The sequence below is a fragment of the Podarcis tiliguerta genome (genome assembly GCF_965153285.1).
Source record: "Podarcis tiliguerta genome assembly, chromosome: 8".
Lineage (NCBI taxonomy): Eukaryota > Metazoa > Chordata > Lepidosauria > Squamata > Lacertidae > Podarcis > Podarcis tiliguerta.
The window spans coordinates 29715098-29738507 of record NC_139541.1 but is presented as its reverse complement, the minus strand read 5'-3'; the positions used below and the strand labels follow the sequence as shown (position 1 = coordinate 29738507).

The following is a 23410-nucleotide window of genomic DNA, read 5'->3' as shown; positions in this document are numbered from 1 at the left end:
TCTCCCTCTCCCATATCACTAGAACTTGGGGACATCCAACACAGCTGAATGTTGGAAGACTCAGGACAGATAAAAGAAATTACATTTTCATGCAGTGCATAGTTTAACTATGGACCTTGCTCCTGCAGGAGTCAGTGATCACCACCAACGCTTTGAAAGAGAATGGAGCTGGTGAAATGCTTCTGGGAGATGATATATAATGAGTTGGGAAAAATGTTGAAATATACATTTATAAAGAAACCAGAAGCATTTTTACTGGGCATTGTTGGGAGTGATCTAAATAGAAAGGAATGTAAGCTCTTTTTATATGCAATAACAGCAGCAAGAATATTATTGGCCCAAAAATGGAAGCAAGAAGAATTACCGACGATTGAAGAATGGAGGATAAAGTTAATGGACTATGCAGAACTAGATAAACTAACAGGAAGGATTTGAAACCGGTGGGACCAGAAATTCACGGAAGACTGGAGTAAATTTACGGATTATTTGAAAAGTATTTGTGAAGATCAGACGTCGTTTGTAGGTTTGCAAGAAGTTTTGTGAGGAGTATTATTGGAAGTATTGCAAAAATGGAGAAGGGGAAGGATAATTTGCTAAGAGATTTAAAGGCAATATAAAGTTAAGAGATGTATAAGAAGTGGTGAAAACGGTGGATCATCAGAGGCGCTGATGGAAGTCTAAAAAGATTGTATAAGTGATAAGTTTTGTGGTACGTTTTATTATTTATATGTTAAAATCAATAAAAATTATTGAAAGAAAAAGAATAAAGGGAATGGAGCTGGCCCTACAGCAAAGTTGATGGAATGAGCCTTCTGCTTCCCATTTTCCCCACTGATGGAATGGCTGCCCCCAGGTGACAGCTGAGGGGAGGCCTGGTGGAGATGCCTTCCCAGATCGCATGCACATGCTGTCTGATTGTGCCATTTTCAAGCCATGCTTCACCTGGATGACATCAGTGCTGTAAGATTCCTCTTTAAGGGATTCTCCCCCCCCCCCCCCCACTTTCCTACTCTTGCTGTCTCTGCCGCTACCCCCAGAGACAAGCAGCAGCATTAATTAAGACATTGCCATGCTAATGCTCAGCCACAGGCTTTGCCGTATACTCAAATCCCAAAATAGACCGTGGTTGCAATAATCCCCATGCATTTACATTGTGTGTGTTTCCCCCAAACCGCTCTCGGCCCCACCATCACTCACGCTGCATTTATTTAAGGTACATTAAAAATTAAAGGACCAGGAATGGTAGAAAGACCACTGGAAACCTCCAAGGCACTCCAGAGGGTTGTGATGCTTTGATAGGGGAACATAAAAAAAGAAAAGGCAAGCACACATCACCTGTAGGCCAGAAATCTAAGACATGCAACCACTGCTGATGAAGGTGCTTCATACTGGCAATTTTATGGCTTAGCTGGTGATATGTACTAAGTTGAATAGGATCCAAAAGGCAGTAGTCTGATTAGTCCTAGAACAATAGGATTCAGAAAGCAGCAGTCTGATTGGTCCTAGAACAATAGGGTCCAGAATGCAGCAGTCTGATTGGTCCACAGGAGCCACCCAATCCAGCTCCAGGTGGAAGTGAATCCGCAACCTGATTGGCCTACAGGTGAACCCCAGAATTAGCCAATCACGTGGAGCCCATTGTGTAAATAATGTATATAAAGCAGACATTCTGGGGGAATTCCATTCCTCCTCACCACTATGAGCTGAATAAAGAGCATGAAATCCACTCTTGACTTTGAGTATATTTCAGCCAGAATCCTTATGATGGCAGCTGTATCATAGAATAAGAGCTGGAAGGGACCCTGAGGATCATCTAGTCCAACCCCCTGCAACACAGGTATATGCAACTGTCCCATGCAGGGATTGAGCCTGCAAACTTGGCATTATCAGCACCATGTTCTAACCAACTGAGCTATCTGGGCTGACTAGTTCAGACTAGTTCAGAGACATCAAGGGCCTGGAAACCAAGCCTTATGAGGAACAATTAAGGGAGGTGGATTTCTTTAGCCTGGAGAAGAAATGATACCTAAACGGTTGTTCCATGGAAGATGGAGGAATCTTGTTTTCTGCTGTTCTGGAGAGCGGGAACCAATGGAGTCAAACAACAAGAAAGGGGATTCCAACTAAACATTAGAAAGAACTTTCTGGTGGTAAGAGCTATTCAACAGTAGAACAGACAATCTTGCAGTGGTGGACTCTCCTTCATTAGATATTTTTAAACAGAGGTTGGATAGCCACTTGCCAGGGATTTTTTAGCTGTGCTTCCTGCATTGCAGGGGGTTGAACTGGATTGCCCTCAGTCCCTTCCAGCTCCACAATTCTATGATTCTACAATCCTTCTCAGTCCACAGAGGCATCCCTGTCTATTGCCTGCAAACAGCAGTGAGAAGAAGGATGAGGGATGGGGAGGGGAGTGTATATTAAAAACAACAGTGACCCTTTTGAACTACCTGCATTGATGACCTTTTACCAGCTTCTTATGGGAATACAAATACCCCCATCACACTGGTTTGGGCTTGATTGGAATTGAAATCCCCCAGAAGGGTGGGGAAGGCGGGTGATGCAATAAAACCTCCCAATTTCATGTTAAACCACTGACATTTTAGAAAGAGAACTAAACTGACACTTGCCAGTCTATTGTTGTGAGCTACACTCAAGCAGAAACTCCTTGGTGAAGGTCGCAGTGCAGGCAGCAAAGATGGGAGTCTTTTAGCAACACCTGGCATGACCTTTTTTTCTGTCCAAGGGCCACATTGCTTCATGAACAAACTCCCAGGGACCAGAATGCCAGCAGTGGACGGGGCCAGAGGAAAAAGTGGGCAGAGTAACAGACATTAATCTTACCTGGGGACAGTGGCCTGCATTCTAATCACACACAAGTCAAAGGTTTCTACACATGCACACACACCTCTCTCCATCCAGGTAAGCAAGAGACATGAACATGTATTCAAAGATAGCACTCAATAAGAAGATCGTAGAACATAGACTCATAGAGGTGGGACTGATTCAGATGGTCCACCCCTGCCACTTAATAGATCCAAATGGTTTCCAGAGAGTGGTAGGGGATGCTTTATCCCATGCTGATGGCCTTTCAGCTGATTCCCTGGTGGCCCACTGGAATGTGGAGTTAACCAGGGCTATTGACTGTTTGGCTCCGAAGTGCCCTCTCCGATTGCATGGAGCTTGGACAGCCCCATGGTTTTCCATGGATCTGAGGGCAATGAAACAATCGCTGAAACGGCTAGAGTGCCAATGGCGGATAACTCATTCTGAAGCTGACCGGACATGGGTTAGAGCTCAATGTTGAGCCTACCAAGTGGCAGTAGTGACGACGAAGGAGACTTTCTTCACCACCTCTGTTGCATCTGCAGAAAACAGTAGCAGGAGACTCTTTCAGGTGGTTCGCAGTTTAGTGGAACCACCTGCTCCATCGGGGCCCAGTATGGGCCACATGATCTCCTGCAATGATTTTGCAAAGTTTTTTGCAGATAAAGTCGCTCAGATTCGGGAAGAGGTAGACTCCACTGTGGGAGCAGGGCCGGGGCGGGAGAGTGCTAGAGTCCTGTCTAGTCAAGTTGCGTGGGATCAGTTCCAATCTATTACCTCCGAGGATGTGGACAGGCTGCTTGGACAAGTGAAACCAATTACCTGTCTCCTTGATCCTTGCCCATCCTGGCTTATAAAAGCTAGCTGGGAAGGGCTGGGTGATGGGGTTCACGGGGTGGTGAATGCTTCTCTCTGTGAGGGAGCCTTCCCAGACCCACTGAAAGAGGTGGTTATCAGCCTTGCAAGGTTGCTGTGTGGTTTGAAAGGATGGGGAGAACTACGTACACCACTTTGAGCTCCTTGAAGCAAAGTTTGGGGTATAAATGCAATAATTGAATAAATTGGTAGATTTGCTCTTAAATGCAAACTGAATTGCATTTCCTCCCAATCTCTAGCAGGTGCCATTTTGCCTTTTGCCTCAGGCAGCGGAATGCCTTGAGCTAGCTTCCCAGTTTTCACATGCACCCTGGAATATTTCTCGGCTCTGATTTTCGAAGGCAAAGGTTTTGGTCTGAAAACTTCCAGTTCAGTCAAGTTCATAACCGAAAGCATGCCTTAATCTGCCGGTGCTTGTTAATCTGCCTGCTGACTCTTGCTTGACCGCAGTAACTCCCCTCCTTTTAAACCTGACAGAGCCAGCCTGTTGGCCACAAACCTGCACCTCAGCATTTTCTTGCTTGACAGCCAGGCTCTGATATTTATGGAGATGCTCTCAAGTAGCTGCATTCCCCCTGTTACTCCATGCTTGAAGGGTTATTTTTGCATAGCTGCTAGTCAATACATTCCCCTCTGGTGATATAGTAAGTATAAAGAAGCAAATAACTACAGACGAGTGCCTATAATAACTTGGGTAATGACAATATCTTTGGCTAAAACAAAACAAAAAACCCACCTCTAGCCTGGAGCGTATTGCTTAACTGCTGCTGTTAAGCAAAGAAGAAGAAGGATTTCCACGGCGCTAAGATCAGACCCACATTTCTAATTAAATTGCTGAGAACAGAAAGGGATGAACTTGATGGGATGTGGGGCATGGAACAGAATGGGCTGGCAACAATAGGCTAAACTACAAAACAAAACTCTGTCCAAGAGAGAGGTGGTGGAGGGGATTTTATTTTATGGAGCATTCTCTCCTAACACTAGAACTCGTGGGCATCCGGAGAAGGTGAAAGTTGGAAGATCCAAGACAGATGAAAGGAAGTAATCCTTCACACGGCACATTGTTAAACTATGGAACTCACTCCCACAGGAGGCATCAATGGCCACCAACCTGGGTGGCTGTAAAATAGGTTCGGATGAATTCATGGAGGAGAGGGCAGTCACCGATGAGTTGCCGTGATGGCTATGCTTTGTCTCCATGGTTGAAGGTGGTATCCTTCTGAACACAAGTTGTGGGAGAACGCTCTTGTGTTTGGGTCCTACAGACCTAGAATCAGCTGGAAGGAACCCTGACCCCCTGCAGTGCAGGCATATGCAACTGTCCCTTATGGGAATCGAACCTGTGACCTTGGCGTTATCAGCACCACACTCTAACCAGCGGAGCTATCCGTACTTGTGGGTTTCCCACAGGCATCTGGCAAGCCACTGTGAGAACAGAATACTGGACTAGGCAGGCAGATCCAGCAGACTCTTCTTACGCATGCTCTTACTTGTGCTCACAATTTTATCAGGGTGGTTCTATGTATATGCAATCACACTTTCAATGCCATTTGTGCCTACAAAACAGGCATCCTACTTCATTTGGACTAGGTGTGCATCCCATGCATTTCAAGGAATGCATAGCATAATCTATGTATTTTCCTCCTCACCTCCTACAGCTTCCACCCGAAGCCACAACCAGGAGATGAACACGATAGGAGCCAGCTCCTAGGGGTTGTGGGGGCTTTGGCTCCCACAATAAAATATTTGAGGGGGCTGGGCCCCCACAGGTTGATGGGCATTCCCATTCAAATGGTGTGTGTGAACTGTGACATGTGATCAGTTATGCAGGGTGGGGCTTACCTGGGCCCCCACAATATTTTATTCAAGTTGGCACCCCTGATGAGCACAATAGGCTTCTCTCACTCTTGTTCCCCAGTGACTGACGTTCAGAGGCAAAACTACCCCTCATCCAAGAGATAGCATATACCCATCATGACTACTTATTTATTTAAGGGGGAACCTATGGCCCTCCAGATGTTGTTGGATTACAACTCCCATCTGCCGCAGCCAGCAAGGCCAATAGTCAGGGATGATGGGAGTTGTAGTCCAGATTATTATCATCATTATCATTATTTATTGAATTTATATACCGCCCTATACCCAGAGGTCTCAGGGCAATTCACAGAACAAAAACAAAATATAAAACCACAAAATGTATAATCAAAATAAAAACAACAACCCAGTAACACCCCCCAATGCATCTGACAGGCCATAATCTCCCCTTCCCAGGTTTAACAGACATGGTCTGCTTTTCTGTATGTCACCCAAAGTGGTTTATAAACTCTCTCTGTGTGTGTGTCTCAGTGCACATAAGAAAAATCAAATATTTAAGCCATTGTAAAGAACAGTCCTAAGGGGCAAACACAGCAATGGCCTCAGAGCATATGACTGCCTTCCTTGCAAGATTCTCAAAACAACAACAACAGGGTTGGAACATCCTGTTTTGCTATTGAGGCAGAATGGGGAGTGCTGCTTTGCCCATTGCCACCATGTGTCCTGACACTGGTGGAGAAGCACCACCACTATTGGTGCCACCTTGGGGCACACTAGCACCAATTTCAGGAAAGGGCAGGGCAGGCAGGGCACCCAGCAAGCTTGGGAAGCTTCTGCCACCTGTAGCAGTGACCTCACCCTGCCTAATGGCTGGGCCAGCTCTGTAAAGGGCCATAATTTATTCTGAGAGCAGAATTTATATTTGCTGTTGCCAGGGGTAAAATTTATTTACTTAACACTCTGCATAGCGGGTATCGTGCAGCAATTGCTCTCTCGGAGACACAAAAACATAATTGAATTCACTTTAACACCACTAGTCCACATCCGTCAACGATTCTGCACAACAGTGCAATCAGAGAAAAATCACAAATCATAGCAAGCATTAATTAATCCAGGAAAGTTGAAAAAAGAAAAGAAAACCCCATCAGGTGAGCAGTCCCATTAAAGGCACATCATAAAGCCAGATATTAGGAGCATGTAATTAAGAAAAGGACGCGGGTGGCGCTGTGGGTAAAACCTCAGCGCCTAGGACTTGCCGATCGCATGGTCAGCGGTTCGAATCCCCGCGGCGGGGTGAGCTCCCGTCTTTCGGTCCCAGCTCCTGCCCACCTAGCAGTTCGAAAGCACCCGTAAGTGCAAGTAGATAAATAGGTACCGCTTTATAGCGGGAAGGTAAACAGCGTTTCCGTGTGCTGCTCTGGTGCCGGTTCGCCACAGCAGCTTCGTCACGCTTGCCACGTGACCCGGAAGTGTCTGCGGACAGCGCTGGCTCCCGGCCTCTAGAGTGAAATGAGCGCACAACCCTAGAGTCTGTCAAGACTGGCCCATACGGGCAGGGGTACCTTTACCTTTACTAATTAAGAAAAGACAAAAGTTCTTGACGCTAGGTGACAATGAGTAGTATGTGCTCTAACAGACGACACTGTTGTTACTGCTCTCCAAAAAAATCCTGGAGCTGTGCTCCCCTGTGCCTCTAGCTCCAAGGAAGTTCATGTTACCACTCTTGCAGCCATACCAGAGCTTCTGGGCCATCTCTGGTGGTTGTTATATTAAGGTTATCAGACGTCCCTGTTTCCCAGGGACAGTCCCCGGATTTACAAATCAGTCCCCTGACAAAATCCATTGAAGTTGAAAAGTGTCCCCGGATTCATTGAAAAAAATCTGGTAACCTTATGTTAGATTAGGGCATGGGTAGGCAAACTAAGGCCCAAGGGCCAGACCCGGCCCAATCGCCTTCTCAATCCAGCCCGCAGATGGTCCAAGAATCAGCATGTTTTTACATGAGTAGAATGTATCCTTTTATTTAAAATGCATCTCTGGGTTATTTGTAAGGCATAGGAATTCATTCATTTTTTCCCTTGAAACTATAGTCCGGCCCCCCACAAGGACTGAGGGACAGTGGACTGGCCCCCTGCTGAAAAAAATTGCTGATCCCTGGATTAGGGTCACTGAAGCCCAGCTATTTCCATCCAAGTAGGCTTGGGGTATCAGCTCCCCACAGAGAACTCTTGTGCCTCTCATGACAAAGATGGGTCATTGAGCACTCCCAACTACAACCTGATTCTTTGGGGCAGATGTGCGAAAGCTTTGGACCTCTGCATGTGGCTCCCATCATGCTCCGCGGCACTGATCAGAGTTGTAGTCCAGCAACATCTGGAGTTGCAAATGGGCCCGCAGCCCTGGTTTTGTTTTTTTTGGGGGGGGGGGTAGCGCAAGCCCCTCCAGAACAGGTTGAAAGCGCCACTCTCCCGAACAGATGAGCCACCCGCTCTCAGCACTTCCATCTGGGTCTGGACTGAGTTTCCGTGTGTTGGCCTTCATCCAGCCCGTTACTGCAGCCAGGCACTGTTGCAATGGAACATATGGAGAGCATTTGTTGATCCGACACAAGGCGTAAAGCAGGATTGAGGAGAAAGAATGCACCGCGCGCGCGCGCACCGTCTTTGCATTACCCCCCTTTTGATTCATTCACAATTTGTGGCACTTATTGCCGACTATAAACTCGGAGGTGAAGACGTTTTCCTTTCGCCTCCCCTCCTCCCAGAAAAGCATCAGAACTGCAGACTTAAGCAAGTGGTGTGTTAAGCCGACTGCAGCAACATAGTATACAAACTACACAGCCTAAGAACATGTAGCGGAGCGGGGGGAGGAGTGAGAGAGAGAGAGAGAGAGAGAGAGAGAGAGAGAGAGAGAGAGAAATCCCTAGCATGGAATCTTTGCGGTGTGTGAAAATATTCTTTTGTCTCTCCCTCGGCCAATCTCCTTGCAAAAGCGTCTTTTGCCCCATCTCGGTGGCTGGGAGGATCTCAGTTAAAGAAACATCACTAACTCCCATTGGAGCTCGTTGGGGTCCACTGCACTTTATGAAAAGCACAGGGAATCACATAATGAACAACACAAGCAACAACCGGCAGCATCCCTCCCGCGCTTTCATTTACCTGCCCCAAGGCCAATGAAATATAAGCTCCGTGCAAGGACGTGCTCAGGGTACCAATGGCTGAGATGCCGAACGTGACATGATGGGGCATAGGGGAACTGCCAGAGGAAAAGCCATCAAGGGCCCGCTCCCTCCGTGCGGAGCAGCCATCCATTGCTGGAGTTAATGAAAACTCCCACGCAGATCCGGCTCCGTCGCATCGTGTGCGCGACTGGTCCTTGTTGGCAGTTCCCCCGGGGGGCCAAGCCAGAGGCAGTTCCCCACGTGCAGCTTGCCAGCTGGGTTCTGAGGCCCTGGTCTCCTCGCCTGCACTGGGCAGGGGCTGTAAAAGCACCCGAGATCTTTGCTGCCTCTTCTGAATTGCAGCCTGGCAGTTCCTTTCAGGAGAAAGTGAGGGGGGGTGACGTGTCAGCCGGCTGAACCTGTGTTGTGCACCTCCTGTGAACACCACACACACACACACACACACACACACACACACGAGCATTTATTTGTGAAAGCTAGGGGGCAACTGTACAGGAGGATCAAGTCTTAAGGTCGCAGAGTTTGGAACTTTTTTTAGCTTAGGACAGTTTGGTTGGCATCCAACTGTCTCGGGAGAAAATGTAAGAGTGCCTCTTTGGGGGTGAAGTCAAACTGTTGGAAGGTTACAGCATCTGTTGTGGAGAATGATATGGGAGAGACATGTTTTGTTGCAGCTGGAGCAGATGAAGGTGTCCATTATGCAGCTGCTGATGCACCATGGCGTCTCCTCTCTCTGCACTCTTCAGAACAGTCCTTCCTCCTCTGGCCACTGCTGGGGCTACACGACCTGTCTGTCTCCAGGCTCTGTGATCATCTGCAAGGCATTCCCACATGGCGAGGTTGATGCTGCCAGCCTTCATGTCACATTTGTAACAACTCTGTAACACAGAGTTGGTCTGCCAATGGGCCTAGTGCCTGAAGCCTGTTCCCTGCAGAACACATCCTTGGGGATCTCAAAATAGGAGAGGCAAAATATGCTTTCCAGGTGTTTGGGGTTATTATCATCATCATCATTAGCATCTATACCCCACCTTTTCTCCAAAGAGCTCAAGGTGGCATGCAAGGTTCTCTTCTTCCCCTTTCTCCACAACAACCCTGCGAGGTAGGTCAGAGGTTACATGGACCATGGGTCTGATCCACTTTTGAAGCCACCCAGGTTGGTGGCCATCACTGCCTCCTGTGGGAGTGAGTTCCACTGTTTAAATAATGTGCTGCATGTAGACATGTTTTTCTTTCTCTCTCAGACAAAGGTACTCTTTCATACAGCATAAGGGGTGCCCCAAGAGGGCCATTTGATGAAGTGAACATGCGTGAGGGCTGACTGAAGTTCTTCAGCTTTTTTTAGGATTGAAGTTGATGAGCTTTTTTTTTTTTTTTTAGGATTTTACCCCAGGACATATACCGCCACAGGGGCCATGTTAAATCGACCAGCGGGCCGGATTAGGCCCCCGAAATGGACTTTCAACATGCCTGGGCCATAAACTATGGAATTCACTGCTACAGGGGGATCCCACAAATTCATGGAGGATAAAGCTATGTGTTGCTAATAGTTCAGTGATGATCATTAGTTGTTGGATATTAGTTGTTGGAGGTCAGATAAAAGACAGCCCCGTCATGCTCATACCCTCCTTATGAGTCTCCCATACGCATCCGGTTGGCCACTGTAAGCAGTGAATGCTGGACTAGACGCGTCAAGGGATCTAAATCCTGCAGGGTGCTTCTTATGCTCTTATGTTCACAATGTTAAGAGGCAAAGCACGTTTTGCACGCAGAAGGTCCCAAGATTAATCCTCAGCATCTCCAATTTAAAGAGGATCTCAGGTACCAGAGCTGGAAAGCAATCCAGAGGCCAACTTCTCTAATAAAACAAAACAAAATAGTAAAATAAACTCAGCAAGTGCACAGGCTGCAGGTTTTAGTTGTTTGTTTGTTTGTTTGTTTGTTTCAGAATTTATAAACTCTCAAGCAGTGTACACAAAACTAAAAAAAAACGAACAAGAGTTTAAAACAGCAGAAATAAAGTAGAAAACCTTTGGGAAGGTTTTCAAGAAAAGAAATTAAAAGGTGGATAATAAGACTCCGAAAACCTAGAAATATTGGGTTACATTCAATTTTAGTTCTACTCATTGAGTAGACCCACTGAAATAAATGGACATTACTCACTTAGTTCCATTAATGTCAATGGGTCTACTCTGAGTAGAACTTAGTTGGATGCTGCCTGCTGTCTTCTTGTCCTCCTGCATCACAGTCTGGTGTGGCATGTCTAAGACAAGCAACCACAAGCTGTCAGCCTAATGTGGCTGAGGTCTACAGGACTATTATTATTATTATTATTAGCATTAGCATTAGCATTTATTTACCACTTGGTCATTAGCATTTCTAAGCAGTGTGCATAAAAAATAAACCATGCAGAAAACGAAGTAATCAAAATTTATCATAAAACCATTGGAAACCCAAACACTGCCTTAAAATGAGAAGAAATTCTTGGTCATGTACCTGATGTTCAGCTAGGAAAGCAGCCTGTCCAAAACTGAGTACGGTGGTACCTCGGGTTAAGTACTTAATTTGTTCTGGAGGTCCGTTCTTAACCTGAAACTGTTCTTAACCTGAAGCACCACTTTAGCTAATGGGGCCTGCTGCTGCGCCACCGGAGCACTATTTCTGTTCTCATCCTGAAGCAAAGTTCTTAACCAGAGGTACTATTTCCGGGTTAGCGGAGTCTGTAACCTGAGGTGTCTGTAACCCGAGGTACCACTGTAAGGAGAGGGTTCCACAGGTTTCTATGGCTATGTTGTTGTAAGGCTCTGTTTATGAGGGGCGGTCAGCAAAATGCCATTGGGGTCTGCACCCCCATCATATTTTTGCCCTACCCCCAAATTAGCGTTTATGGTCAGGCAGGTGCCATACATCAGCCACTGCATCAGGTGGCTGTGAGACGACTGCCTTTTAAATTACCCATCATGCCCCAACAACAGGATCTCTCTGGGACTCTAGGTGAGACTTTAAGCAAACTTTTTCAGCAGGGGGCCAGTCCACTGTTCCCAGACCTTGTTGGGGGCCGGACTATATTTTGGAAGAAAAGAATGAACTAATTCCTATGCCCCACAAATAACCCAGAGATGCATTTTAAATAAAAGGGCACATTCTACTCATGTAAAAACACGCTGATTCCCGGACCGTCCGCGGGCTGGATTTAGAAGGTGATTGGTCCGGATCCGGCCCCTGGGCCTTAGTTTGCCTACCCATGCTTTAAACAGCAGGTGGATTGGCAGGCCCATTGACCACAGCCATAAACATGCAGCTATGAGTGCCCAGCATTGGTACCAGTGAACACACCAAGGGATTCTGGGCTCCAGCAACTACCCAGGGGGTGATGGGTTTTGCAGCTGTGATCCCTTCATAGCAGGGACTTGGACTGAATGACCATTCCAACTCTACAATAGTAATTGTGATAGCACTGCCATTGATTGCTGCTTCTTTAGAAGCAGGGATTAGATGTGAAATTATGTGAAGATTTCTAAATGCCATTATCAGGGTTTAGAATGATTCTTCTACTGATGGCGACTGTAACCTATTTGTATGCATGTACAACTGAGTTTTTGCTTTGCTGTATTGTGTTCTATGCTTATGTTTATTTATTTGCTTATTTGTTTCTTTGTTTATTCTAAGCGTTGGTGCCTTGCTCTTCAGTGGAAAAGTCTCCCAGGATGGCTTGCATAGAAGACAATCTCTGCCCGCAGGCTTCCAATCTAAAAAATTAAAATAAAATAAAAAGACACACAAGGGAAAAGGGACATGGAGGGAAGAGAAAAATCAAAATCAAAACTCAGGCACTGATTTATAAACAGTTGTTCTTACTGACCAGCTGGCATGCAGACATGCCTGATGTTGTTCATATTTCTGGTTTATTGTTTATGATCTGTAGACCAAATAAACTGAGACTGACTGATCAGTAGATAGACAGATAGATAGAAAATAGATCCGCATACAGCCAAACCACAGTTTGGACCCAAACACCCTCAAACTGATGCACAACATATTTAACGCACATCAGAATTTACCATAAAATAAAATGTCACCAGTTAATCATCAATCAAAATGATATAAGACTGTGAAATAACATCATGAAGGGAGCAGAAGAAAGCCTTCACATACTTGAGGATTAAAAAGTGCTGTCGCCAGCCCTACATTTCCTGTACTTAAGGACTAGAAACCTGAACAGACCATGAGAAATTATTTTTTGTTTTAAAACAGCTTATCTCAGTAAATGTGCTCTCACGTGATGAAACAAAGTGCCCCCCCCCCCGCAATATTTCTCATTGTTCAGGTTTCTAGTCCCTAAATGTATGGAATGCAGGGACTAGAAACCTGAGCAGACAGTGTGAAATGCAGTACTAAACAACTTCCAATACAAATCCCTGCTTATTTTTCATCCGTGGAGATCCGGGTTGCAGGGGGGGGGGTGCGAGAGGGGTGCACAGAAGGGAAAAGCGCATTTTGGGGGAGGGGCGAGCTTCACCTGTTGGAATTCCGAGAGCAATCCCATCAAGGCATTTCGCCTTCTCCCTCCCCGGTCCTGAAGACCCTTTCTTCTCGGAAGCCCTCCTCGTTTGGAAGCGGTTAGTTTCCTTAGGAATCCGCGCCGCTCAGCCAAGCGCAACCCCCATCCCGAGCTGAGGATGCAGCGCCTTCCCTCCGAGGAACCGGCCATGTGGGCGGTGGGGGGGGTGAACTATTGGGGGGAGACCTGCCAGGACTCCCCCACATCCCTCCACCAGGCTTCACCCCTATCCGGGATCGAGGCAGGAGGAGAAAGGCATCAAGCTCGAGTTTCTGACACACAGACCTCCGCTCCCTCTACGGAGGATGGGCACCGCACGCTCTAACCGCAACACACACACACAGCGGCCCACCCCCAATCCCAAACCGGAAATCGAACTTGCTCTGAATCAACTAGTCTGTCCCCAGCTCCCCCTCCCCCTCTGGTCCCCTCCCCCGCCACCACATCTGCCCCTGCATCCAGTCCAGGCACCTGCCGGCTCCCGCGCGCCCCATCGCTCTCTCGCGCCCCTCCCTTTCGACATCACTTCTTCATGGTCTCCATTGCGGACTTTTAGCCGGGAGGGGGCTTCCCCCCCCCCCCATCACTGTCTATTTGCAAGGGACGCCTCTCCCTCCCCCCCCCCCATTTTTCTCTCTAAGGACTCTGGCTGGCGTGTTGCTTTTTTTAAGGGAGGGAGCTCATCATCTCCCTAGATTTTATTTCCTTTTAAATCCGAACGCCTCTCCTCCTTTTCGACCAGCGCCGGTCTTCTTCTTCTCCTTCTTCTTCTTCTTCTTCTTCTCCTTCTTCTTCTTCTTCTTCTTCTTCTTCTTCTTCTTCTTCTTCTTCTTCTTCTTCTTCTTCTTCCTCTTCCTCTTCCTCCTCCTCCTCCTCCTCCTCTCCTCGGATGATTTCCCAACCTCAGAAAGGCTGGAGAGAAGAACCAAGGTAAGAGATTTGGAAAAGTGAGACTTCCAGACCGGGGGCTATGGTGGCTTCCGAGTGGGCTGTGTGTGTGCGCGCAGTCAGAATCGTTTTGCGGCTGGGAGGGAACGGGGCGAGAGAGAAAGACTGTTTCCACGCCCTGTGGACGCCGCCGGAATGTTAAACGCGGTGCGAGTGTGTGTGCGTGTGTGTGTGTGTGTGGGATTCGAATCCAGCTCTTGGCTCGGGGACAGCAGCGTCTCACTTCCTGGGCACTTGGAAGCCCAGCTGCGCGTTTGCGGGGAAGTGGGGACCAGCTGGAGACGGCGCCAGCCTCTGTCTGTCTGTGTAGGATGTGAGTAAATTTCCCTTAAGAAGAAGAAAAACTCGATGGGAAGTGAACTAGTTTCGGGAAACGATGTGGAGGCGGCTTTCTCCTTCCCTCCCTCCCTCCCTCCCCCCTATCTCTGCCACCCCCTTCTCTCTCTCTCTCTCTCTCTCTCTCTCTCTCTCTCTCTTTCGGCCACCCATTCTCTGTCTCTCTCGCTCTCGCTCTGCCATCCCCTTCTCTCCCCCCGCCCCAGTCCCCCAGTTTGGGAAATATCGGTCGCGATGAACGAGGGGAATTGCACTTTGGGGGACTTAAGTCTGTCATAGAAGGCGTTCTTCCTCTCCCAGACGCGCAAACAAACGCCTTCAAAGCAGATAGCAATTGACAACGTGCCTCCTCTGCTTGGGTGACTTGCTCCGTCCTCGGCCTGTCTGCGTGTGTGCAGCTTTAAAATCCAACCATTTGATCTCAGGGAAACACAACTTAATTTTTCCTCTCTCTCTCTGTCTCTCTCTCGGTCCCTCCCTCCCTCCCTCCGTCTCCTGGACTGGTCTCTCTCCCACCGCTGCCTCCACGCCGGAACGTCAGATGGTGAAATTTCCTCTTATAGGTTGAGCAAAGCATCTTGATTTGAGAGGGGGTTGGAAAAAAATAAGAGAAGGATCCAACCCTTCGAATCCTGCGCCTGATTTGGACCCTACACACCACCACAAGGGAGGAGAAGGAAGCTCTTCCTCCTCGCTGTGTCAGGAAGAAGGAAGGAGGGAGGGAAATCCCTTGGAAATAACGACTGGAAGAGCGCGGGGGGAGACTGGGAATCGCTCTCTCGGCTTCTTCACTCTCCCTTGGAAGAGGAGAGCCCAGATGGGTCTGGGCAGGAAACCTGGGATTGCTTCCTCGTTTGGGGGCTCCAGAAAACCCCGTTCAGACCAAGGAAGTTGAATTGTGGTTGCCGCAGAGTTGTTAGAGGAGGAGGAGGAGGAGGAAGAAGAGGCTTCTGGCTGGTGGGAATTAATAATTACAATCAAACCGGCAGATTTACGCTTTGGCTTCTCAGGATCAATTTCTTCCAACGTCACGACAGCAATTTTTTTTTTCTCCCTTGGACCAACTGGCTGTGGATTTTATATGTGCTTCCAAAGAGAGAGAACAGAGAGAAGAGAGAAGTGGGGGAGGAAAGAAATCGAGCTCGGTGGCTATTTATTCCATTTCGTTTTTTAAAGTATTCCTCTTCGTATTGATCCTATCGCTGGACCAGGCTCTCCAATGCCTTGGCACTGCCATGGGATGTGAAGATCTCTTAGCCTGGTTGTTTTGACCACCCCCTCCGATCCCCTCGCTTTGCCCTGTACTCCAAAGTCCACATATATGAGATGGAAAATCGAGGGCTTCTAGGCTCCCTTTGTTACCTGATGCTCAATGCCCCCTTGCTCTTCATGGTCCAGGGTAAGTCCCAAACTTCTCCCCCCACCCCCCGCGCTAGCTTTAATTTTGGTAGCAGAATCAAGGATCAGTCTGCAGCAAGTGTCTGTATTTTAACTGCCTTTCACTTCTGTTTCCATAATCTGTGCAGACAGCTGGCTATAGATGCATAACTGATCTGATGTCTGGAAGCCAGGCAAATTGATATGTGCACCATTATATATTTTTGTGTGTGAGAGAGAGAGATAGGTAGATGCTGCACTGTTTGAGTGGTTTGTGGGTTGCTTGTATCAGAAAGAGGCAAGTGAGCTCATGGCGTTGGAAATGCAGGGGTCTGGGGAATGATGCTGAAGAGATGAAGAGGGTGCAGGCAAGAGAACACAGCCCGGGCTGCAGGACTGAGGGATGCCTGCACTCTTGCTGCAGAGGAGAACCCAGAGCAAAAGGGGGGGTGAAAACAGTAGGGGGTGGGTACCACCATGTCCCAGACACACAGCCTTTGAAATGTGGTGGTCCCTAGAAAGTGGAGAGGGTGGGGAAATGTGTCTCCCTGCAGGCTTTTGTTTTTGCTGGGGGGGGGGGGGAATTTATCCGGCAAACTTTTACATTCTCTCCTCTGACACTTGTCTGATATGGATGGGTGCCCAGACTGCAGTGATCACCAGGGGGTGCCAGAGGGTGGGGGTGGGGGGCATGGCGGCCATCCCTTGTCAACAAGCAAAGATGGGTGGAAAACCTCACCCTTTGTGATACACCATAATTGGGGTCTTACAGATGAGTCCATTTCCGGGCACTTCAGGGGGTAGAGGGACTCGACAACATGACCTCTGGGTTCCCTCCTCCCGGTTCCTGCCACCCTTCAGTTCCATGTAGCATGGGCGGCATCCGTGGCATGTTGGCTAGTTCAGGAAAGCCGATAAAAGCCCCTCCTTCTGCAACGTTTTGCTGTGAATTTTGGACTCTTAGCAGAACAGCTCTGTTGTGTCTTTTTCCATCTCTCCCTGTTTGCCACCCTATCCTTCTCCTCCCTTTTTTATTTTTGGTCTCCAGCTACATTTACAGAAGTTCCTAAAGATGTGACTGTTAGAGAGGGGGATGATATTGAGATGCCTTGTGCTTTCCGGGCCAGCGGATCCACCTCTTACTCCTTGGAAATCCAATGGTGGTATCTTAAGGAACCAGCACGAGAGCTTGCTCACGAATTAGCCATCAGTGGCCCCGGCAGCAGAACCAAGGTAATAAATCCTCACAAATAGAGATATATATCCACCCATGCATAGACCATTAATTAGCAAGGTTTGATACAGACCACGGGAGGTAGGAACAGAAACCCAATACCCAAGAAAGAAAGAAAGAAAGAAAGAAAGAAAGAAAGAAAGAAAGAAAGAAAGAGAAAGAAAGAAAGGCAGTCCAGCAACACGCATCAAGAAAGCGGTATTTCTGGGGTTGCTTCTGCTTATCTCCATCTCTGCCGCACGTAACAGAGTGGATTCAGACAAATAAGTGAGGAATGCAGTCCACTAGGGGGTATAACATTTGCCACAGAGGGGGCACTTGCAGGGACTTTCAGGAATGTGAAGGATCCATGGCTGGTACACAGATGGGACTTGGTGGCTTCAGAATCAAGGGGACATAGGGAGAGAGGATGCTGCCTTTTACAGAGTGAAACCATTGTTTCATCAAGCAGTGTACTGTCTACACTGATGGGCAGCAGCTCTGCAGGGTTCCTCCACAGCCCTAAACTTGAGATGCCAGGGATCAAACCTCAGACCTTCTGCTTGCAAATCAAATTTTCCACCACTGAGCTACAGGCCTTCCCCTTCAAGCGATGGCGAGCCTATGTGAGCGATGACCAACGATCAAAGCTCACTTGTGGAGCTCACATGTTGCCACACATCCAGGGTGCAGGATTCTTCAGCACACCCAGCCACTCTGCTGCGAGTTCTCCAGTGACAAGGAGTCAAGAGGTGTACGTGCATGTGTGAACAGGCCTTCAGTGGTGCATTTCCAATGCACCACCCCTAGGTTCATCGGTTTATATATATATAAATGGTTGCAGGGTGAGCCACAACCTTTGCATTTTGATGATGATGCATCATAGCAGCCACATAGGAAGTCGGAACTCAAAAGCAAGAATCAGCCCATGAGGACATCAACTGGTTGTCTGCATGGGAGGCGAGATGGACTGACAGCAGAAAGGAGCACAGCATTTTTGGTTCAGAGCAGGTGGGGAACAGCTGGGGAGCTTGAGCATGTTTCCTGGGCTGGTGATAATTACAGTAGTTATCTGCAACATGACAAATGTTGCTGTAGGGTATTTATGACGTACAGTTAAGATTAAATGACAAGGACTCTCTCGGCACAGGGAAACGGACACACAAAATGCAAGCTACCTCCATGGGGTGAATGTTTATAAGTCCCCAAATCAGCGCTATCTGAGGCCCACTGAATCAAGTTGTAAATCTGCCCTTGATGAAAGGTGGGGAAGGATATGGGTAGAATTATTATTATTATTATTATTATTATTATTATTATTATTATTATTATTAAAATGGGTTGTTGTGAATGGTAATTGTTGGCGAACTTCCCTTTCATTCTTCGCTTAGACTTGGACTATATTCTTGGACTATAAGCCAGTGCAGTGTAGTGGTTAGAGTGTCAGACTAGGACCTAGAAGACCAGGGTTCAAATCCCTACTCCGCCATGAAGCTCCCTGGGTGACCTTGAGCCTGTCACTCGATCACAGATGTATCCAACCTCACAAGGTTGTTGTGAGGATAAAAATGGGATGGCGGGGGACACCGCTTTGAGCACCTCACAGGAAAGGTGGGATATCAATGCTATAAGTAAATACTTAAAATATCGCAATGTGGCCTGGGTGCTGCTGTGCCACTGTGCCTCTGCTTACCAGCTATCCTTCCACCCTTTGTGCCACCTTTGACCTTCCTTCTCTCCCTGCTTATATAGACACCAGGGAAGGTTGTTCCATGGGACATTGCCTTCAGCTGGTTCTCATCTGTCTACCTTCTTACTTGCACAAAGGTTCCAGTAGGTGGCACTGACGGTCGCCCTTGTTTCAGTGTTGCCCTGGAAGGACCTGAAGGCAGGCAGGGAGGGTGGGAACAAAGCTGGAATTAGTTGGTTCTGCCTGTCATTGGCTTTGGCGCCACCTACTGTTAGTCTCCCTGCCATCCACCCCACCAATCCCAATGAGCACCAGCAACCACTGATCATAATCATAGGAAGGTCCATGATGGTCCAACAATGCAGGAAACTTTTGCCCAACATGGGGCTCCAACCCTCAGATTACGAGTCTCATGCTCTACTGACTGAGCTATCTCCTGATGAACACTCAGAGTTAAGAGTAGGAGGCTGATCCACATCAGAAAATGCAGAGTTCATAAGGGGTGCATTGAGTGATTGTGGTGAACTAGACATGGACTGGGAAGACTTTCTCAGATGTGAAGTTCTCCTTGGGCAAGCTGCTAAATCCAAGTCTTACTGTACAGCTGCCTTCCCCAACCTAGTGCCCTCCAGATCTTTTGCACTACCACTCCCATCAGCCCCAGCCACTATGGCCAATGGGCAGGGGTGATGGGAGATGTAGTTTAATGACATCTCCCTCACAGGTTTGTTGAGAGGACAAAATGTGAGGATGACTAGGTAAGCTACTCCAAGACTATGGAGAAATGAAAATGCAATTAATTTAATAGGACTGGGGCCTGATTATGTTAATTTCAGTTCATTAATTGCATGGGAAATAATTTGTTAAATTTGCATATCAGGAGAAAAGCAATTGTTCTGAAGGAGAAAGGGGGCTTGCTTTGTTTTCAAGTGATGTACGACTCTCCTTGCAGAAAACTTTATCTTAGAAGATGCATCCTCCTCTCAGACACAGGAGGGAATGCCTCTTTTAAGGTAGCCCTTGCCATCTGTAAAAAATTAAGTAGGGACCTGGTTGATTAAGGCACCACTTTTTATGGCAAAATTCATGAATCTCTGCTGAGAAGGAATTTGTATTGCTTTCCCATGTAATTGTGCATAGGACTGCAGTCTAAGTTACCCCTCAAGAAATTTAACAGTTATTGATTAAATGTTGCAGTCCTTGGAAAATTATTATTATTATTCATTCTAGTAAGAGTAGAGCTAGTAACAGAATTACTACTGATTTGCCGTTTTCTTTGGTAATCAGATGCATATAAGATTTGCCAGTCACTGCTAAATCCATACCCTGCTTTACTTAATGGCGAGATAAAAGGATCACACCAAACAATTAAATATGAACAGACAGGATTCTGCTGAAACACTGGTGAATGATTGTTATGGTATACCAATTTTTTTTTTGGGGGGGGGTGTACATCTAAGATGATGCAAGTGTAATGCATGAATATGACTCACATGCTTGCAGAATAGGTGCATTATCTAGGTTCACTTGTGAAAAAATACAGGTTTAGCTATGGCTCTCTGTTGAGGGCATCCAATTTTGTTTCCACGTCATGTGTGAAACGCCCCTTATTCCAGCGGCGCTTGGTGCCCATCTGGACTGGTGGGCAGAAAGCAGGGAGCTGAACAGTAGGTGGCACCAGAGCCAATGACAGGGAAAGCTGACTAATTCTGGTTTTGTCCCCATCCTTCCACCCCAATGAGACTTAGGAAGGAGGACGCTGGTGGGCAGGGCCACCTCCTGGACTGGATGTAAGCAAGCAGCCAGGCAGCAGGCAGAGGACAGGCTAAGGTTGGTGGTGCTGTTCCTCATTCCCCCCAATGGACCAGCTTCCACTGCCTTATTCTCATCACAGACTCACTGCTCCACTGCTGTCAAGTGAGCATTCCATTTCCCTCTATCCACCAGCCAAGTAAACAAATCTAGGAGGTGGGTTGTTTGGCACAGGGAACTTTTTCTCTGCCGATGATTCATAGTTGTTAGCTTTTTTCTTTCTTCTTCCAATCCTCCTCCGGTGGGATGTGACCTGTGCATATGTCCACCCCCCCCAGAGAAGCTGCGGGATAACTCTGCAGCAGAATGATTTATCTTTGCTCTGGCTCGTAATAATTAAAATGTAGAAGAGAACCTGGGTAGGGGGGTGTCCCATTGCTAAAGCCCAGACTGACATCGGCTAAAACTGTGCAGCCCACTTACTGGGGCTTCAGCTGGTGAATTGGTACTAGCAAAAATACCCATAAGTTATGAGTGCACACTCAATTGGCGAGAAGGCTTGTATACAGCAGGGAAGGGCATAAGGTGGCTCTCTGAAGGGAGACAAATTGCACTCCCGCATGTTGATCCTGTTGGCAAAGGGCAAGGCATCCACTGTAGGGGTGCAGAGCATGCCTTACCCCCACTACAACGCATGGAGAAAGTGGATAGGAAAGCTTTCCTCCTCCTCCTCCTTCACCCAGTGGATAGTTGAACTATGGAACTCACTTCCACAAGAGGCAGTGATGGCCACCACCTTGAATGGCTTTGAAAGAAGATTGGACACATTCAAGGAGGAGAGCTATATGGGGCTACTAGACACAGTAGGCAGTAACCTTTCTGAATAACAGTTGCTGGAGGCCACAGAAGGGGCTAGAGCTCTTACGCTCAGGTCCTGCTTCCAGGTTATTGGCTTTTACATGTGATCAAGGCGACCTGCAATGAAATGTTGCAGTGGAGAGCCCTGTCATCAAGATTCCAGGCACTCAGTTCCACAGAAATGCACACAATTCACCAGCACCAATAAGTCAACCAGCATTTCATGGCCAGTGACCATGTTTCACAGACGCATAGAATGGCAGAGTTGGAAGGGTCACTAAGGGTTTTGTCTCATGTTTGGTGTCCCCACTGCCCTGAAGGTATTTTCATTTCTGGAAGGGTTTCCTCAAGTCTTCTGAAGCCTCCCTCTTGTGCTTGGATGGTGCTATTTTAGGCACAAAAAGAACAGCACTCACCACTGGAACATCGGAAATAGATGTAATGATAGAACCAGAGGCAGGAGCTGTAAAACAGTGTTTCTTGTTAGAGTGTCCTTTCCAGGTCACAAAGCTATTGCTGAAAATCTGCTTCTTTTGAATGTATAGCATGCCAGCTCTGCTCAAATGGAGTTGCAAAACATGCACTCGCCCAGCGATATTGGCTGGGGTGGCAACAGAGAGGAAAACATATAGATGAGGTTTACATGTTGCCTTTAGCATCATAATAAAAGTCCAAGACAAACTGGACAATACGTGGGAGATCTGAGACAGGGCTCCATCCACCCCATCTCATTTTCTTCTCCTAAAACAAGAACAACATGGGAAAGGGACTGCTTGGATTGCTGGTCCCATCTTCAATCTAACTATCACCACCATCATGATATCCTGCTCTTCTGCTCCAAGGAGCCCAGGGCACCAAACACATCCACAATAAAACAATTTAAAAAAAACATGTTTTAAACATGGGGGGAAAAACCTCTAAAAGCAAATTGAAACATCGAAAAACATTCTAAAACAATAATATACTTTCACAGCTAGTAATTCTAAGGTCGCCATGAACAGCATCTTTTTGCCATCAAATGCCTGGGTGAAAACAGTTCTGTTTGTAAATTCCTCCTGAAAGTTAATAATGGGAGAGACAGATACACCTCACCAGGCAGGGCATTCCAGAAACAGGGAACCACCACCGAGAAGGTCCTGTTGTGGGTCAATGCCAACGGGCACCACCACTAAGGGCCTCCTTTGTCAACCGTTGAGCCTGAGATGTCCAATAGCTTTTTTTACCTGCAGTGTTGATCCACATTGCACCATAAGTTTAAAGCAAGGTCATACCACTTTAAACTGCCATGGCTTCCTCCAAGGAATCCTGGGGACTGTGGTTCATTAAGGGCACTGAAAGTTGTTAGAAACCCCCTCACAGAGCTGCAATTCCCAGCACCCTTAACAAACGTCACTTCTTAAGATCCTTTGCAGGGAGCCACAACTGTTAAAGTAGCATAAAAGGGCCTTAAATGGATGGTGTAAATGAAGAGGCCCAGCTGAAGTATCCTATTCCTAACAATGGCAGAGCTGTTTGCAAACTGCACTCTAGACGCCATGTTAAAAACCTATTTCTTCAAATACCATGTGGAAGATGGAGCAAGCTTGTTTTCTGCTGCTCTAGAGGGTAGGACCCAAACCAGTAGATTCAAGCTACAAGAAATGAGATTCCGACTAAACATTAGGAAGAACTTCCTGATGGTATGAGCTGCTCAACAGTTGAACAGATGACCTCTGAAAGTGGTGAACTCTTCTTTAGTGGAGGTTTTAAGCAGAGGTTGGATGGCCATCTGTCAGGGTTTCTTTAGCTGTGATTCTTCTACTGCAGGAGATTGGATGAGATGATTCTTTGGGTCCCTTCCAACTCTACAATTCTGTGATTCAATATGCTACCATATTGGGTTCTTGTAATCCATCAGCTACAGCATTCTATGATCCCCTGTTGTAGAGCTAGGCTTGACAAGGTGATTTTCTCAGCAGGGCAATCTGCCCTGATCGG

The 23410-nt window shown here is 47.2% G+C and overlaps 1 protein-coding gene across 2 annotated transcripts in view; it reads left to right on the top strand.

The window, feature by feature from the left end:
• The first annotated feature begins 13707 nt into the window (after nt 1-13707).
• VSTM2B (V-set and transmembrane domain containing 2B) overlaps nt 13708-23410 on the top strand; it is a 38070-nt gene continuing 28367 nt past the window's right edge. Inside the window, exons 1-3 of one of the 2 annotated variants that reach the window (XM_083451974.1) lie at nt 13708-14189; nt 15085-15942; nt 16969-17153. In XM_083451974.1, coding sequence (XP_083308100.1) covers nt 15870-15942; nt 16969-17153 — 258 coding nt within the window. In that variant the 5' untranslated portion in view covers nt 13708-14189; nt 15085-15869. Of the gene's footprint in view, nt 14190-14306; nt 14521-15084; nt 15943-16968; nt 17154-23410 lie in introns of those variants that run through there. The other variant, XM_083451973.1, reaches the window with a different exon arrangement.